This window comes from Thunnus thynnus, chromosome 6 (assembly GCF_963924715.1).
Source record: "Thunnus thynnus chromosome 6, fThuThy2.1, whole genome shotgun sequence".
In the NCBI taxonomy this organism is placed as follows: Eukaryota; Metazoa; Chordata; class Actinopteri; order Scombriformes; family Scombridae; genus Thunnus; species Thunnus thynnus.
This window is the reverse complement of record NC_089522.1, coordinates 22,139,773-22,158,821: the sequence shown is the minus strand read 5'-3', so window position 1 is coordinate 22,158,821 and position 19,049 is coordinate 22,139,773. Positions and strand designations below refer to the sequence as shown.

The 19,049-nt window shown below is 39.9% G+C and overlaps 1 protein-coding gene across 1 annotated transcript in view; it reads left to right on the top strand.

Annotated features, from left to right (window-relative positions):
* fgd (faciogenital dysplasia) overlaps window positions 1–16,616 on the top strand; it is a 54,727-nt gene extending 38,111 nt beyond the window's left edge. The window contains exons 5-19 of the mRNA XM_067592662.1: window positions 1,268–1,357; window positions 3,582–3,718; window positions 4,942–5,098; window positions 5,700–5,838; window positions 7,116–7,174; window positions 7,739–7,885; window positions 7,970–8,062; window positions 8,162–8,241; window positions 9,239–9,269; window positions 10,094–10,198; window positions 10,671–10,724; window positions 12,130–12,231; window positions 12,403–12,531; window positions 13,782–13,922; window positions 14,917–16,616. Coding sequence (XP_067448763.1) covers window positions 1,268–1,357; window positions 3,582–3,718; window positions 4,942–5,098; window positions 5,700–5,838; window positions 7,116–7,174; window positions 7,739–7,885; window positions 7,970–8,062; window positions 8,162–8,241; window positions 9,239–9,269; window positions 10,094–10,198; window positions 10,671–10,724; window positions 12,130–12,231; window positions 12,403–12,531; window positions 13,782–13,922; window positions 14,917–15,162 — 1,710 coding nt within the window. The 3' untranslated portion in view covers window positions 15,163–16,616. The remainder of the gene's footprint in view (window positions 1–1,267; window positions 1,358–3,581; window positions 3,719–4,941; window positions 5,099–5,699; window positions 5,839–7,115; window positions 7,175–7,738; window positions 7,886–7,969; window positions 8,063–8,161; window positions 8,242–9,238; window positions 9,270–10,093; window positions 10,199–10,670; window positions 10,725–12,129; window positions 12,232–12,402; window positions 12,532–13,781; window positions 13,923–14,916) is intronic.
* Window positions 16,617–19,049: the final 2,433 nt, after the last annotated feature.

The following is a 19,049-nucleotide window of genomic DNA, read 5'->3' as shown; positions in this document are numbered from 1 at the left end:
TTCCACATCACACTTGTGTAACTTGGAGCCATAATTAGGCCTCCAAGTAGTTGTCACACAATCATGCTAGTACATGCACATTTTAAACTCTATGTTCACTAATATTGACTCCTTTGTGCAGCTTACAATCGTTATAATCCATTGTGTCTGATGTGTCTGGCTTTTTGATTTGAACATATTTAAACCATCATTAACTGTATAGACAACGGCGTAGAAAAGAAAAATATGAATATATATCACAGTTACACAATGGTAGACTCCATGTTTGTTTGCATTTCAATGACAGAACAAGACCATCATCATATTGCAGAAGGCCATGTATAGCATGAGTACAAAGGTTTAGCAATACACTGCACAAGGAACAAGGCAACTTAAAACGAAATCAATACCAAGAAGCGAAAATAAATACATTGAATAATAAGAATATATTTTAAGAAATGTATAAGTTGTTGGCACTCAGAACAGAAAGAGGTCAGTGTCTGCTCATGAATTAAATTAGCTGATGATAGATTCTCCTCTCAATCGATGAAGGGAAACCAGATTCTATTATGTTTTTTAAGCAAACCTCAGTTCAGACACATCATGACCTCCTTAATCCATTGTGTAAAAGAGAGAGAGCCGGCAGCCGTCCGCATAATGAGGATTAATCTTTGAGCTAACAGTGGAAAAAATGTTGTTGCATTCAACTGATGTGAAGGTTGAAGGTACACCAAATATTGTCATAAATGGATTTGGGGCAACAGCTTTAAACAGAACACAGCATACCGGACGCACAACTGAACAAATATATTTTAGCTGTAAACAAGCTGATGATCACATTTACTGTAAATTTGAATTCATAGTATAACAACAACCTAAATTATTCTTCTTTTACTGTATGTTGATGTACTAGTAGTTAAATATTAGGCAAAACAATCCTGACAATTTCATTTCAAAGACAAGGAGTACTGATAAAATTCAAAAAGGGAAGATCATTTAGTTTTGTGTGTACTGTTGCCATGGAGCTTGTTTTACAGTACTGTGGACTATGGACTCTCCCACTTTTCGCTGTCTAAGTTAGTGACATAAAACTACTCTTATAAATGCCTTGTGATATCTATATTATATCATCCTTGTTTCATATAATCATTCAGGGCTATATGGTTGTTAAAACAAAAGGCACTATCTGCCTTGAACTCCTTCTCAATATGATGGAGTGTGTTCATGTGTTTCTCTTTTTTTTTTCCTGCCTCAGTCGTAATCTCTGGTGTCTGTCTGTTTCCTTCAGTGCTCAGAGGCTCAGAAGCTCCTGAACATCGCCAAAGAGCTTCTCCAAACTGAAGAGGCCTACGTCAAAAGACTCAACCTCCTTGACCAGGTAACACTGGCCCTCAGTATGCGTCTCTTTCTCTGTCAGCGGGTTTGTGAGTGTAACTGTGTGTTTGGATGCCTCTGGTCCAAATTTCAATATCCAAAGTGTGCCAGTGGTTTTAGAGATTGAGATCAGGGCTGAGCTGGATTAAAACTGGCACTGTGATCCACTGGACAACAACCTCTCCTCTGTTGACTGGATTACTCAGCAGTGTAAGCACGGTCATGTGAGAAACTATGTGTGTGTGTATGTGTGTGTGTGTGTGTGTGTGTCCATGCGTTTTGTATTCATACATCTGCAGCAAATACAGTGTGGTCACCATAAATTTGAGCATAACTGTAACTTTAACTCTATAAAGAGGCACATATTGGTGTGTGTGTGTGTGTGTTGCAGTGTGTCATGCCCTCACAATGCTCTATTACTACTTGTGTGTAAATCCTATGGATTAAGGATGTGTGTCTCCTGACTCTTAGCTGGGTTTATAATTAGAAAGCACTTAAAAAAAACTGTTTGGGCTTGATGATGCTGCCCACCGTCATCTGTTTAAATTAAGTCTACTGTTTTTTTACAATCCAAATACAAGATTATTACTAAAAGAGTCAACAGCCACACTAGTGGCTCTGTGAGGCTGTACTTAAGCACCACCTTTGCATGTTAGCATTTGAGCTAAATGCTAACATGCAAACATGCTCACAATGACAATGTTAACATGCTGATGATAAGTAATTACAATATTTGCCCTGTTCACCATCTTAGTTTAGCATGTTAGCATGTTAACATTCTAGTTAGAGCTGAGGCAGATGGGAATGTTGTTAGATTTGCAAGTATTCAGTCATAAAAAGTCTTGGAAGATTTTAAATTTTGACCTGATGATGGCGCTAGATGAACAGTAAGAGTTCATCAAAGTTGTTATTATTATAATTCATCTTGAGGGAGACATGAATGTCGGGACCAAATTTCATGTCAGTCCATCCGATCGTTGTGAATCTTGTGGTGCTTGGGGGGGGGGGGGGGGGGTCAGTAGGACCACAAATGTCACATGAACAATCCACAAACATCATTGTTAAGATAAATGATACGCAGTAAAGTTTTAGCACTTCATCAGGTTATATCATGTTACATTTTTGTATTAAAACCTACTAACAAAAGGATCACATTGTGCCATTTAAGTAAGTTAAGCTGATGGGTGTAGGCTCCACTTTACTGGAACAGTTTAGCTCTGGTGGACTGGAATGAGGAACCTTGGGAGACATTACTGTGTGTATCTTTTAGATTGCTGTTTAGGTATTAGTTATTTATTGAAGTATTTTTTTTAACAATTCCACATAGTTTCTTTCTAAGTTTATAGCCTTTCCCTTGTTTTTAGCTTTGATTAACACTGTTTTTTCCTTTCTTTTCTATCAACCATGTGTATCAACTGCACGTGTACTCTATCTGTTGATCTGGGTGACAAGCTGCTGCATACGAGTGCCTTTACAGAGATTGATAAAGTTGTATTGAGTTGAGTTGAGATGAAAGTTTAAAGTTACACCCATGCAACATCAGTTTAAAACTCCCCTTACTATGCTTAAGAATCTGATTCACATTTCCTTTACTGTCAGAAGTGGTGACCTCCTCCTTTATTCTGCTGGGTTGTTTTTTTGTTTTGTTTTTAGAGGTGTTAAGTGTGTGAGGTGGTGTTGTTTTTTTTTTCATCTCCTAATATATTATTTTCATGCATGTTTGTGAGAAGAATTTACTCCTAGTGGTTGAGTCTTCTTCCTCTTTCGCTCATGTGGTATCAGAGATGCACGTCTGCCCTATTACAGAACAGCTATGGTTTATGTGCTACTGAGGGCAGAGAACCTTCTCAGTCAACTTCCTGTTTTTGTTACTCTACTTTCACACGACACCGGTTTCCATAGAAATAGTCGTGCCCATCCATTGTTGTGGCTGGAAGGGAAGCAAAGGGTTATGGCAGTGATGGGTGAAGCCATTTATAACAGGAGTTATGACACATTGTATGTTTTAATTTGTTAATTCATTTAGTTGACTCACATCTAGCTGCTGGTCACACTTAAGATGCCAAATCTGGAGATAAATCAATATTTTTGTGAAGATAAACAACATAGAAATGTTTCTTTTTATGTTTACACACCTGCTCCTTGAATAGAAGCCATATTTTAGGGGGTTTTTTTTGAAAAAACAGTTGCATCAGTTTTTGTATATATGTCGCGTGTTTTCTCTGCAGGTATTTTGCACTAAGCTCACAGAGGCTGGAATCCCTCAGGAAGTCATTACTGGGATCTTCTCCAACATCTCCTCTATCTACTGCTTCCATGATAAGTTCCTGCTCCCTGAACTCAAGACACGCATTACTGGAGAATGGTGAGGAATAAACATTCAGCAGTTCAATGACTTTCCTAAAGCATTAGTGTGACGTTATTGTAGACATGGTTTGGCTCAGTTGTGGTCAGTTAGGCCGTTGGTGTTGGCTGTTGAACTCAGCCAGCTGGGTGGCAATGGGGTGCGTTATTGTCAGGTTTTCAGTGTTGCTAGGTTATGCGTATGTGTGTCAGGGTTACAGAATGAGGGCATTTAAGTCTTTTTTTTCACAGTAAGCAGGAAATTTATCTCCACTGTGTGTGTAATAGTGCCAACGTCAGCCACCCTCGGTAGATAATGACTCCTCTAGAGAGCCGAATTCAGGGAAATCATCTGTCACATAATGGTTCCCCTCACATTATTTTCTGTGTAATTATTTTCTGGCTCAGATAAAAGACTTAAAAACTGTTACACACAACCAAGGGACTTCCACACAGAGAGTCAGACAAGTGCGTCTAACAAAGAAAGTTCATAAGGAGGATTAATTTGTGCAATCCCCCATGAATATTCTTGAGATAAGTCTCGTCTTCTATCAGCCTCCACTTGTTTCTAACTTATGAAGAATGACTTCAATGCTTCCTGTCTTGTATCTATGGTAATATAGTCTTTGTTGGTTTTAAAATGTAAATCCGTGTTTGTGAAGTATCAGTTGAAAAGATGTAATTGTATCAACTAAAGAATTAATTACCAACCTCACTGTCTAAATTGGAAAATTTAAGGAGATCTATTCTCCCAGCAGGCTTTTGGGATTTTCTACCTAAGCTGAAACCCCAAAATAGTATTGCATCTATAAAACTGACTATGTTTTTACTTAACCAAGTGACTTAATGGAAAGGGAAAGGTGTATTCAGATATCAATAAAAGCTTGTAAGATGTACTTTCTAAATATCTAGCTTCTTGCCATGAGACAAAATAAAAACACTGACAAGCTGGACTTGCCTATGAAATTTATTTAAAATAGCCTTACAGCAAGTAAAAGCAACAATAATCTGAAATAAATACTTATAAAAAATATTACCTGAAAATTAAGAAATACTATAATATAAAATAAAACAAAATACTGTACATGACATAAGAAACACCACACACTAAAACAACACTCTCATAATAATTTGTTAAATTGGAGTGAAGTTCTGGAAGAAAGAAGCACTTCAGATTTTTGGCCCTTAGATGAGTGCAAGGATGAACTCAGAAAACCTTCTGTTTGTCTGTTGTGTTTGCTGTAGGGACTCCAACCCTCGTATTGGAGACATCCTCCAGAAACTGGCTCCATTCATGAAGATGTATGGGGAATATGTGAAGAACTTTGACCGTGCCATGGACTTGGTGAACACCTGGACGCAGCGGTCTTCACAGTTCAAAAGTGTCGTCCAGAATATACAGGTAGGTTTATTTATGTTGGTGTCTCCTGCTTGGTTCCCTCCTACACTGCAGTTATATTTTCAGTCCTTTCAGTTTCAGTTAGTTTGGTTGTCTGTTTGTATTTTAGTTTGCAGGATATTTTAAAAATTACATGTCAAATTCCAGTTAAACTTGACAAAAACTCAGCCCACAGAACAAGTGAAGAAGAAGAATTTCTTAACATTCCAAGATAAGATGTTTTTGTCCATTTTGGCTATGTCCTTGTGCACAGCTGCATGCACTGGAAAATAACAGTCACATGTATGACATGATACTTGTGTGACCTGGGTGCAGATCTGGTTTCAGATGCAGATTAAAATCTTCTTTGGGTCGCCATGGTGGTCTAGGGGTTAAGACACTAACCATGAACTGCAACATCTCTGGTTTGTGTCCAGCTGTGAACCCTTGTTGCATGTCATACACCACTTCTCTCTCCCTTCATTTCCTGTCACCTCTCCACTGCCGGCTATCAAACTGAGGCAAAAAAATGCTCAAAATGATTATTTTATTTTGCTCCACAGTGTGCAACTGTTTTTACAATTAGTCAATTTAAATGTTTGTTTTTGTTTTTCAAAACCAACAGAAACAGGATGTGTGTGGAAACCTCACGTTGCAGCACCACATGCTGGAGCCAGTCCAAAGGATTCCTCGCTATGAGCTTTTGCTCAAAGACTACCTGAAGAAACTGCCTGATGACGCTCTCGACCGAAAAGATACTGAGAGTGAGACACATAACCCACTGTTTTTAATGCACACACACACATACACACACAGACAAGCATGTGGTACAGCGTGGATAATTATGGGTGTGAGTCCACCCAAATAAACGAGAGGTGTAAGAAAACAGTCCGCTCACAGTGCTGTACGTTGCATGATACAGAGTTCATGGTTTTTGTGACTCAAAACTGTTGCGTGTGACTGAAATAAGCACTGAAAGTAAAACTATTCATTCCTCCACCATGAAATGTGCAACATTATTCTTTTCATGTCTCACCATTTGCATTTACTCAAAGATTTTGTTGCAAAATGCGGTTTGTCTTGTTAAATAAGTAGATCATTAGCATGAAAAGTGTCAAAATGGCAATGACCTCACTAAGATAAAAAGCAATGGTCTAAATGTATGAGCAAATGTTGTGAAAGCTGCCATTCAGCTAAAAGTGACGCAATACTTGGAGGCTGCAAGTCGGAACCAGCTAAAGCCTGGTTTGGGAGGCAGTTGATGAAATTTAGCCTACATGATACTATGATTAGATTTTAGAGAACCTTGCTACAAGAACTGACTCTCTGACACTACTGCAACATCCGAATGCTAAAAGATATACAGCTCTTGTGTTGTATGAAGACAACCATACCATAGCATCATTAATGACCTAAATGGAATAATTTAATGTCGTGGAGATGATGGCAGGACGTTCAGCAGCTCCAGTGGCTTTTGTTGTACAGTTGTTAGTATGATGCTTGTAAGATGAGTAATTTTCACCCTAATGCGTCAAACTGGTCTTAGTGCTCTGTATGTTCTCTTCCCTCTGTGTTGTTTTGAATCCATGGGAGGGTTTCTCTCATCCACTTCATTTGAACAGCAGTTTATCACACTGGTTTTGGCCTCATTTCCCCCCCGGCTGTGTGTCTCTTCTGTTTATGTAGGCCATGATTAAGATGGCTGACTCAGGTGCTCAAAGGCATTAGTACTGGGCTGTCTACTGGCCAAAAGCCAGCCTAATGCACACTGTGTGTTTAATGTTAAGATTGTGAATGTTTGACGTTTGATCCTGTTAAATTAGTTTAACATGGTTTGCGTGAGACCCCTGACAATTCTTATTTTCCAGTGAGTAACCAACATATTACATATGAGTGTGTAAATGAGACAGATATTGGTTTATGGCAGTCTGCTGTTTGAGTATAATGAAAGCCAGTTTTAATCAGACATGATCTTGTGTTTTTTATGCTTTATTCTGGATGCTAACATGCTTATATTTGTATTTGTGTATGTGTATTACAGAGGCACTGGAGTTAATCTCTACTGCAGCTAATCACTCCAATGCAGCAATCAGGAAAATGGTGAGACTTTGTTCAAAACTACACTTCTTCACACTTCTCTGTTTTTTTTTTCTTTTTATCATCATGTCATGTCCTCCTTAGGTAAACACTGTCTCGTCTAACTTCATAATAACTAGCTAATTTGTTGCCCAATCAAAGAGTTGCTGATGCTGTACTGTCAGTCAGCAACATTGCAAGTGTTCATCTGAGGGAGTGAACAAGTTGAGTAGTACAGACAGGAAGTTGCAGTTTCCTGCCTTTTCGTTTCACAGCTTGCGGAAGCCTGACTGACTCTCTTTGTAACACTCATCTTCCTCATCTCTTTCCTCTGTCTGACAGATACTTGTATTTCTCGCATCCTTGAAATAACTTAAGCAGGCAAATGTGTCTATAAATCAATAAAGAAATATAATACCTGCTTTGTGCCTTGCTGGGAAACCCATGAATGAGAGGCTTAGCTCATAACAAAATAACCCCCTCTGGTGGAGTTTGGTTTATAGCTCCATCTGTCTCCTCACTTTAGAAGTGTTTTTTAGTCCTCTCTGCTTCTGCTTTACCCATCCTCCTGTTTCCATATGTTTTTAGGAGAAGATGCACAAACTGCTGGAGGTTTATGAGAGGCTTGGAGGGGAAGAGGATATAGTTAACCCAGCCAATGAGCTCATCAAAGAAGGACATATCAAGAAGATGTCAGCCAAAAACGGAACAGCACAAGACCGATACCTCTACTTGGTGAGACTGCTGGAGGATGTGTGTACATAAGATCCTTATAATCTGTACTGTTCATCATCACTAGTATGTTTGTCTCCCATCTAGTTCAACAATATGGTGCTATACTGCGTGCCTAAACTCAGACTGATGGGACAGAAGTTCAGCGTCAGAGAGAGGATTGACATTGCTGGCATGGAGGTGCAGTGCTGCTTCTCATCCTATTTGATGTCTTTTTTTCAAAGCTTTTTATTTATTCTTGGAGGTGCAAATCAAATTTCCTCTGCTTCTTGTCCTCAGGTGCAGGAGAATGTGAAGCAGAACCTTCCTCACTCGTTCGCCATTATCGGCAAGCAGCGTTCACTGGAGCTGCAAGCCAGGTAAAAACATTTGAATAAGCCCCAGAGCAAAGCTAGCTTGAACCTGAACTGGAATTTGAAATGCTGGAATTTGCATTACTATATAAAATGCAGTTTATTTCTTTGGAACCTAAAAGTCTTCAATAATAAATGAATGAATAAATAAAAGTAAAATATATAAACACTAGATTGTGAAATCATTTCAGAAACTCAGTTTATTATTATGAAATTATATTTTATTGTTGGTCTTATAATATTAACAGAGTTAATATTATCTAGGCATATATTTAATATTAATTGAATGATGGGCATTTTTATTTTAAAACTTCCTTTTTCTAAAGGCTTGTTTTTATTTATAGCAAATGGCATTTTTATCAGTGACACTTTTATGTTATGTCCCTTTTTTGTGTGTGTGTTGTTGTGTTTCGTAATGTCACTTTTTGTGACAGTGGACAGCGCCTGTTGGCTACAGAAACCAGAGAATCATGTTTAAAGAAACATCTTTAAAATCAAAACACTGTAGAAGTAACTCTAAAGTACTTTGCTTACTCTTTACTATGATGCAGAGTAATAACCCGAGCTCACAAACCATGCTACCAACAACCAAGCTAAACTGTTAAAATATACTGTATAGCTAGTTAGCTCCTATTAGCATCAATGCCAAAGTAATCCTTAAATAACCAGCTAGCTACTGCTGTAAATAAACACAAATAGAGCACCTAACCTCTCTTTTCACTTATCTTCACAAGGCTCTACATGCTACCTAGCCATCTAGCTGTTTTGTGAACTCAGGTTATGATTATTTATGTCATGTCTTATTTACTTATCATTTACTTATTTGCTTATTTAGTTAATATTGAACACTTTGGGCCTCCGTACATTCCACTTTCAGTATTGGTTCATGGTCTAATCGCACTATTGTAGGTTAATATTTGAATAGTTCAAACCATTTAATTGTGATGGGCTGTATTTTTTGTCAAGATAGTATAAATTTCATGATTCTTTATTTGCTTTACAGGACAGCTGAAGAGAAAGAAGACTGGATTCAGGCAAGGATCACACACATGCTCACATGCGTATAGCAGTACACCCACACACATATGCACACACAGTCTCTAGTCTGTCATGCAGCATTTTTGGCCTGTGCCTTTGGTAGTTCTGCTTTATTAGAGAATGGAATTAGAAAAGATTTCCTCTCCACACTCATTCAGTGTGTTTGGGAATTATATTCTCTAATAAAGCCCCTCATTATTGCTCATTTAGCCCATTACAGCAGAGTAAAGCTGATTAAAACATTTTCACAGGCTGGAATAGGGGGTGGGCGTATTACAGAGAGGGTTTGGGAGCTTTTCTGTGTTCTCTATGTAAGCATACAGTAAGAGAGGGCCTGAAATGAATAGAGGAAGCATCCAGAAAGCTGACAGACAGTGGAATGTATAAAGATCAATCAAAAGATTTTGGAGAGAGAAGATAAGGTTTTAATGCATTACTAGCTGTGCAGGTTTCTGGACCCTTAGCTCTGGAGCTGTGATGTCATTGCTGTTGTCATTCGTTTGGTTAGGCCACACAGCAGGCCACTCTCTTTGTTGTTTCCCATTCAAGCAGGGAAAGTAAAGGCTGCTTTCCACCTCCCTTTATCTTTTATCACTTTGTTCAATTTAATCCTTTCAAGCTAAGCAGCTCACTCTGTAGGACACATAAAATAAGACCAGACATTTTCACATCATGCTGTAATTCTGCACTTTAGCGTACTCTGGTGTCATGACAAGAACAAGAAGAAAAAATGCATTCAAATGCTGATGTGTCTGATCAATAATCCATGTCTTTTGTTTCTTTGTCCTCCTCTCGCCTCTGAATCTCTTCTGACTCTCAGGTGATCCTGGCCACCATCGAACGGCACAAACAAAACAGCGAAACATTCAATAAAGCTTTCAACAGCTCTTTCTCCCGGGAAGATGACCATATCCCTGAGTCACCGGTCAGTCACCCTCATCCTCAATCTCAATCAATCAGTTCATTGATCAGTCAATTATCAGGTCATCCTATGCTATGAATCATGGGAAGCTAGTGGTACACCAAATAAGTTCATCATAGTCTGGTCTTTGTCTGCCTAAATAGCTCTCCATGTATGGATGTGGCAGTGTCTTACACACAAAACACACACATAAAGAAGCTCTTTCTTTCCAACCATGACAGTCACACACGTAGCGTCTGTGAGTCTCTTCTCCCAGAACTCTCTCATGACCTAATAGGGAAAGCCCAAGTCAAAGTGTATACAAAACTCTTATGGATCTGCTTTGACCCACTTTGGGCTTGCTGGAGCTGGACCTCGGCCAAACGTAACTTGACACAAGCCAGAGAACCAGATTCAGCAGGTCCAGTCTGACACCTAGTGGTAGAGATATCTGACTGCAGACGGAAGCTCAATGATTGTTTTCTTCTATCCTCAGGGTCCCTGGTGCAACACATCCATTGACTCAGATGGTGAAAGACTGCATGAAAGGGTGAGATTCTGTCATACAAAAAATAAATACTTTGTGCCATCCGGCATGCTGGTGATATGTGAAGGAGTATTGGTTTAGAGGGTGTGAGCACTGTCTGGACATCTCATGTCAGAAGTTTGGTGTCCTTAAGCAGAGCTCGATTAACCTGAATCAGCTGTAATGACTCCCTAGTTTGCCCCACTGTCTGTGCATTGTGTATCTATTAGTTAATTATTAGTAATTAGTTTGTAACTTAATTAAGCACACATTTACATAGGGATGTGCACCATGTAATTGCAATATAAACTGAAATAATGACTTTCTTAAAACTTGATTATAATTTAGGGCCCATTTATGAAATGAGTCCTCAAGGTTATGTGATGATGCAGGTGTCACCTTAAGTATGATTTAATATTGCACACAGTATTAACAAACTAATTTGTAATTACTCAAATTACCACAAACTAATTGTCATAAGTTGACACTGAAGCCTGAAGGGTCTGGGCCCTCGAAGCAGTTGCCTGCTTTGCCTGATTGCTAATCCAGTTTTTTTCCCTTAAGGCTCATTGCTTTAGGGTTTTATTTAATAAACAGAAAACTGTTTGTGTTTAATTTAAATATTACATTAAAAAGGCTGTGTGAAAACAACTATTTACAATGTAAGCACTCTGTATATTAACAATTTTAACTTATTCAGAGAGCCCCTAGCGCATGATCACCAGCTTATTTTCATTTTTCTCTTCATTTTCTGCTTAATTTTCTATAACTGAACTTGCATCTTGCAGGAGGAAAACATTAACTTTTGGGTGCATGGGGGACATAAATTAATGAGTGAGACAATTAATTAAAATTAAAGTTTGAATGCATCTTTTAAAAAATCCTGATATATTTTTTTAAAAGAAATCTATGAAAAACAAAGAATGTTCGGTATCCTGTATGTGTTTGGTGCTTGTGCTGTGAAAGAGGTTTTCATGGTTATCCTGAAAGGTACAATGGACTCAGACTGGATGATTGTGGTGATTATAATGATGCTGGGTTGACAATGGCAATGGATCCATCTGCTTCTCACATCTGTAAATAGGAAAAAGATTGTTTTGTCCTCATCGACCATCCTGCTGCACAAGGATAAAAAAGCTCTCGTGTTATTTCTATAAAAAAAGAGATGAATTTCACACATCATCCCACAATGTGTCTCATCTCCATTTAAATGTTGGGGTTTTTTTTTAAGAGAAGGATAGTGTGTCTGTGTGGGTGTCTGTCTGTGTCTTTGTTAATGGAAAGAAGAAATGGAAGGCAGGCTGTCAGACAAACAAAGGATGAAGCAGGACGAGCCCTCAGACATTCCTTTTGGTTCAGTTGTGCTGCAGCTGAACAGGCTGAAGACCTTGACACGTGACTTCTATGTGTTTTGTTTTGTTTTTTTCAGAAAAGTTCCAAGAAAAAGGACAAAGAAAAGCAGACGTGTAAAGGCTGCAACGAGAGCTTCAATTTCACCAAGCGCAAACATCACTGCAAGTCCTGCGGAGCGGTGAGCACAGATGGAACAAGAGACATTTGGGCTCTGTTTGCTGGGATGTAGAAATGAAGGGATGGAGAGAGAAGTCAGGGAACAAATGGAAAATTTCTTTCGGACAGTTAACTGCGGACGACTGAGTGACTCCTCAATGCCGTCTCTCTTTCTCTCCCTGTTCTTCTGCAGGCCATCTGTGCAAAGTGTTCAAAGACTTTGGACAACAAAACGAGTCGAGTATGCCCGGAGTGTTTTGAGGCCAGCGTCAGCCTGGAGAATTTCTCTACTGGTGAACAGAAAAAGAAAGCGGCGCCTGAGGTGAGACACACACTTGGAGACAAACAAAAACAGACATACACCGAGAAAGACAGAGTGTATGCGTGTAACAGTTTATAGTTTATGTTTCTGCCTTGCTATGCCCTGGTCCAATGAGATTCATGTCTTCCAGTGTACCAGTGGTCAATGTCAACCAGAGTTCAGTAGCCAGACTGCAATGCTGGCAACAAAAGCTGAAAGACACAGTGGTGTACTTATGAAGTCCAGTTCACTATCTCTGTCACTGTGTTATGAAAAATACAGTACCAAAAAGTTTAGACTCTCCTTCCCTTTCTCTTGAATGAGAAAGTGCGTCTAAACTTTTGACTGGTACTCTAATTACTTGTGCACACAAACACACATTATACACATGCATACTGTACGTTCATACGCACGCGCGCACACATTCATATTGAAAGATCAGCTAATCCCTCTTTGATGACTTATATAATAATGAGATCTCAGCTTAAGGAGGACCAGCCGTGTCCGCTGACTCAACAGTTTGCCTCAGGTGTCTGTGTGCCTGCCTGCCTGTCTGTCTGTCTGTCTGGGACATTGTGGTTGGATGTACAGTCTACTCTGGTTACACTGAAAAGCTGAAAACCATACCGTCCAGATGTAATGCTGTTGAAATTGTCATAGGATTCCGATTCAGCTTCAGATCAGTGTCTCAACAAGAGAAAAAAACTCATCTGTGGTGAGATTAGTAGCCACATGGGGGAGCCGTAGGCCATACAAGGTTTATATACTATACAAGGGGCAGCAAGAGCTTGAGCACCTGTCCATGCACAAATCTCACAGTGTCCTACATTGTTGTTATGTAATGGAGAAAAGCGTAAGATCTCCGTTGTCATTTGCTCATCAAATTTAAACCTCCAGCATATGATACAGATGGGTTTCCATGACAAGTTAATTCAAATCTGTAACAGTAATAATAATAAACTTTATTTATACAGCACAAAGTGATTTACAAGGAAGAATCGAGATGTAATTGGCTTGTCAGTCATCTGTAAAGCACTTTGAATTACACTACCCTGTATGAGAGGCGCCATACAAATAAAGTTTGATTGATTGATATTCAGTTCAACATTCACGTCTTAGTCAGTCATGCAGTGTGTAAATCATTGGCCATTGGTCTCCCAGGTAGTCTTACAGTGATTTTTTTTTAAATTTATACCTGTTGTCTCATCTTTACACTAGTGTTTTATATATAACAGTGGTTGTGCTCACCATATATTATTGGATCTCTTTAGAGACAAGCATCTTTATCGGGAGAGAACTGCGTGCTGTGCAGCCACCTGCAAGTGCAGGAGAAAGGGAAGAGTTGGACCAAGATGTGGGTGGCTGTCACCAAGGCTGAGCCACTAGTGTTGTACTTACAGAGCAGTGGACAGGTAAGAGTTAAACACACACACTCTGGACACCACCTTCCCATTAGTTTTAGGGATTATATATTTTAGTCACTTTTTTTTTTTTTACTCCACAATGTATTTCTTTGACCCACAAAACTCAGCACATACACATGTTTCCCTACATGACCAGCGTGCTTCTGTAACCTCTTGCACAGTTACTGATCCTCTTGCTATACCCGTCTCGCTTTCCTATACGTCTGCCTGCTTCCTCCTTTTTAAGCAGGACATCAGTGTAGCCTGTGCCTGGGCACATGAGTGAGTAAGTCAGATCTATCCAATCCTGTCTGTGCCAGGTTGTCTGTGCACTGTCTGTGCTCTGTAGATTTGGGCCAGGAGGATTTGGTTGTCCTGAATCTGACGTCAGGTATAGCTGCTGCTGTCGGTGACGCTGCTCCTCTGTGCGACCGGGTTTTAGTTTGCACCGACCAGATGAAGCACCTCTTTGGATTTACAGTAGTTCCTTGAAATATTGGCTCTGTATGTAGCAATAAATCTGCTCAGAAAGTCCCAAGTATATATATATATATGTGTGACAGGTGGTTTAAATGACTGCTTAAAAAAAAAAGATTCCCAAAGCAATCATGTTTGGAAAGCTTTTCATCAGAGACTCATTCATAGCGGATGGCACAGAAGGGAAGTCAGCCTGTTAAAACCTCCCCGGGTTTCATTTCCAAGACTAATATCCCAATCCCAGTGCAGAAAGCTGCCATTCCAAAGATTAGGATTAATGGGAGCAGCAAGAGCATTTTCTGATTATGCAGAAAGAAAGAGGGGGAAGGGAGAGTGGAGGACAGGGTTTACTATACTTTCCTGGTGGGATGTATTCTCCTGCAACAGAGGAGACAAGCTGTCACTTGCTGTATTTAGACTGTGTTTCCACTTTCCTCAAAAATAATGCTTATTCAAGAGAAACATGATGAAATGCTCATGAAATACTGATTTGTTCTGACTGATTCTGTTTTGCTCATTACTGTAGGACTCCAAGGGGGCACGGGTGGTGCCGATCCCTGGTTTCGAGGTGAATGCAGTACCGCCACCGGCAGGCGAGAAGTCAGAGGTCAAACACGCACTCCGGCTCAGTAACACCCAGCAAACTTTGCTCCTAAGTGCCCAAGATGCAGAACTTCAGGCCAAGTGGATGGACATCCTCTCCAAAGCTGCCCGTGGAGAAACACCCACAGATGCATCGATGAGCCTGACTGAACACAGGAAGAGCCAGTAGTGGCCTTGTTGGAGCCACAGGACTCACTCCCCATCCCTCCCTCGTCTTTCCCTCTCCTGTGTATAGAGCACACATTACTTGAATTCACTTTACCTTGGCACTTTTTGTTTGTTTGTTTTTTTTTTTAATCTTTGATAGGACCACTCAATCCTTCCTATGCCACTTCAGTCTTATCCTCAAGACCACACAGCTACTTCTTCGTCTCTGTCTCTCTCGAACACATGCAAAAACAAGAAGGACTATGGCACCACGGCCACTGTATGTGGAGTTAGGATATTCATTTTCTCTCAGTGTTTTCCACAGCTGGAGAGAAGTGTTGAGAAGAACTCATGTTTTATTTGTAATATAGCTGAAGAAGGTTTCTGTATGATTTTTCTTTTTTTTAAATATGAACTTCCTTGTATATTATGCGACTGTGTTGTGAAGCATTAACTCTCGTGTGTTTGTCTCTCCATTCGTGCGAAAGTGTGTATGTGTGTGTGTGTGTGTCTGCGTGAGTGTGAGCGTGAGCCACCTTCCGTGTTTATTAAGTATTGAATGTTAGTGTAAGAAACCTGCGCCACCTCTCTGTTGTCTTAACCCCCGCTGGGGACAGTGGCAGTTGAGTGGGTATTGTACAGTATGTAAACTATAGTGTGATGTAAGGAAAAGTTAAAAAAAAAAAACAAGACATTTTAACTTAAAAATACACAGAGATGTGTACACTTGTGGCTGGCCACCTGATGCTCCCACTGTCAGCTCCCAACTTACAGACCCTATCTTCATACTTCTGTCTCTGATATCGGTATTAATTCCCTCCTGTCTCAAACCCGAGACCTCTGATCCACCACATTTCTACCCTTTTATTATTGTGATTTATCCAGATAAGAGTACATAGCCAGAATGGGATCACGTGGCCTCAATTCTGACCCTGTGCTGCAGGTTCAGTCCCACAATATCTCCACTTGTACACATACTAAATAAATCCTTTCCATGTATTTCTCTCTCTCTCTCTCTCTGTCTCTCTCTCTCTCTCTCTCTCTCTCTCTCCCTCTCTCTCTCCCTCTCTCTCTCGCTCAGCATAGCGACCATTTGCCTGCTTCTCTCCCTTTGGTGATGTGATGAAAACCAAGTACTGTACTGTAAAACTGTTTATTCTGCCTTGCCCTCTGTAGCCTTCTCCTATCAGCACCAGCCTTTAAGCAAAAGTAGCAAAAAAAAAAAAAAAACTCGTCATTGGATCTCTTATGTGCATGTAAACTCACTCATATTTATGTACCGTGCTATAAAAATCTTGCCAAGTCCCCTGTCCCCAACTTTTTTATGCTCCAGAATTCATTCTTGTCGTACTGTAAGTGAGCAGAGTCAGCATTGAGTGTTTTGAACATGGATTGTGCACAGTGGAAAAGCAGTCAAGCATATCATCAATAAACAGGCGATGTGGTTCATTCAGTACCATGCTGTCCAAGAAGATCTTCAAGTGTCTTGAGTTTCTGTTTGCAAATATCTGTCTCTCTTTGTGTTTTCCTCTCTGTCCACATCAAACACAGAGTACAGATGTTATATTTGCTTGTGCTTGTGTATGATGTCTGGGGTTACTGTACTGTAGTTCCATTTCTGTTTATTTCATGTTCACTTCCAGTTTTTACTTCAGTTTGGATAATCCGTAACAGTTTTTAGAAAAAAAACCTAAACAATTTAAACAATGTACACTTGTAACAGTATAAAAAACAAAACAATAGCTTCTGGCTTACCACCAGTTTACTGTATTTCATGCTTGTCAGCTGTGATTCGGTCGCTTCAGCTCGGTGGATTTTCTTGTTGGCATGTGAGTGTGTGTTTTGTGAGTGTTTTGATATGGATTGAAACTGCTGAACAAGATAGATCTATAGCAACTGTGGGAACAAAAACCTTTTATCGACATGAAGTCAAGCACACTGTGACTTTTTAAAAAACACATTGCCTGCTGTGTGCAGTAATATAGCCAGCTGTCACCATGAGAACTGCACTGAAACTCCCTGTGCTGTGGCGACTTAATACAAGCTTCTCAAACATGGAAAGCAATACAGGCAAAGCACTTTATGGTCATCTCATTACTGTTTGCTCAATCTGGTGCCAGAAGATAATGATCCCAGAGAGCCACAGTTGTACAGTATATCTTCCGCTTATATGCATTACAAAGTGATCCGTTCCATAGTAAGAAATGTGATGCTCAAGCAGTCTAAACAATACAAAACAAATGTCTTAAAACACAAGCTTTGGTTTATGCTAGTGATCTGTCTGTGTGTGTTTTTGCATGTATGCAAGTATGTAGTGGTTGGGTACTTTATTCTTAAACTTGCACATGTTATAAGGAAAGATATGGATACACAAATTGTTGGAAAATATGACAATGAAAGGGTTGGGACTTAAACTATGGATGATTTCAACTCTCAAATATGTATATAAAAGAAGGTGTGGAATGGGTGTTTGCGGCTGACTTGGGTCAATTTTTCTGCATCTTGATTTAATTCAGTTTCCTCTTCTCTCCCTCCCTCTGTTTTGTCTTAACTTTGCAGTCATAATGCCTGTTTTTGCAGTTCTTGTGGGCATAAACTTATTGATGTGTATTTGCCCCCCCCCCCAAAAAAAAAAAACAAAAAAAAAAACAGAGAGGACAGCTATTGATAGGTGGTATGAACCATAACTTCTTTATTTAGCAAGTCAACACTAAGTGTCAAAATGATGAATTGGAAGGCTGGTGTCTCTGTAGAGCTGTGAGCTGTGGTGCAGAGATAGAGAGCAAACTGCTGACTGCCTCCTTCTGTCATAGTTTTACATGCTGTACATCTAGAACAGAGTGGAGCAGGGTGGGTACTGTGTCTACTGCAGGACAGAGACCATGCTGAGATAAGCCCTCATCATCTCTCCAGAGTCCTCCTAGAAAACTCAAGTCTCTGTGTTGTTATTTTTCTTTCCAGCCAGTCTTTGACTTTTTTTTTCTTTGAAAATATATCCGGGCAGCCCTTTTCTCAGCAGTAGAAAAAGGGGGTTTAGTTGGCTGGCATGCCAAGTTTGTGGCAGGAAGTTTTGCCTCTTTGTGATTGTTTGTGAGAGCACCTCCGTCTCACACCTCTGTTTCTTGCTTTCGGATTGTAATGCGTGTTGGTGTGCGTTTTTCCAGTAACAGCTGACTCTACCGAGGTTGCAGTGGAACTGTAACATGCGGCTGGCCCTCTATCCAAGGCCTCAAGGCTTGCCTTAATAGCTCTATTCATCAAGGGCACAGACCTTTGAATGAACACAAAAGGCAAGGTTGTACTGAGCCATTATTGTTGCCAGAAATGTAATAGAGGACAGTTGCTGGCGAAAGCACAGCAGAAATTTCAAATTAAGATATTTGTTCAGGGTTTCAGGTTGTAGCTACAATTCTGTGAGGTTTGTTCCTCTCCCACAACAGCTGATGAGAATGGTTTTAATGGGGAAGCTGTCATATGCACTGAGGCTTAAGCCTCTTACCAGCTGTTTGTGTGTATCTGTGTGTGTATGCATGTGTGTGTACATGCATCTGTGTGGCCCAGAAACATTTGCATTTTGTATTCCCAAACCTCTGAATACACACCCCTGCTGAGCTATTGGAGGAAAGTGGTAAGAACAAATTACCACCTGCCTTTCACATAAAATACCTCAAATTTCTCTTCTCTTCCCTTTTCCTTTTCTCTTTCTCTTTTCTTTCTCTTTTCTTTCTCTTCTCTTTCTCTTCTCTTCTCTTCTCTTCTCTTCTCTTCTCGCAACATCTTCGGATGGCGATGTTGGTTGATCAGAGCCTTTCTGTCCTACATTTAAACCCAGAGTGACTTATCACAATAACCATTGATGGACATGACATGACATGACATTTGGTACAGGCATTAATGTAGGCTAATCCT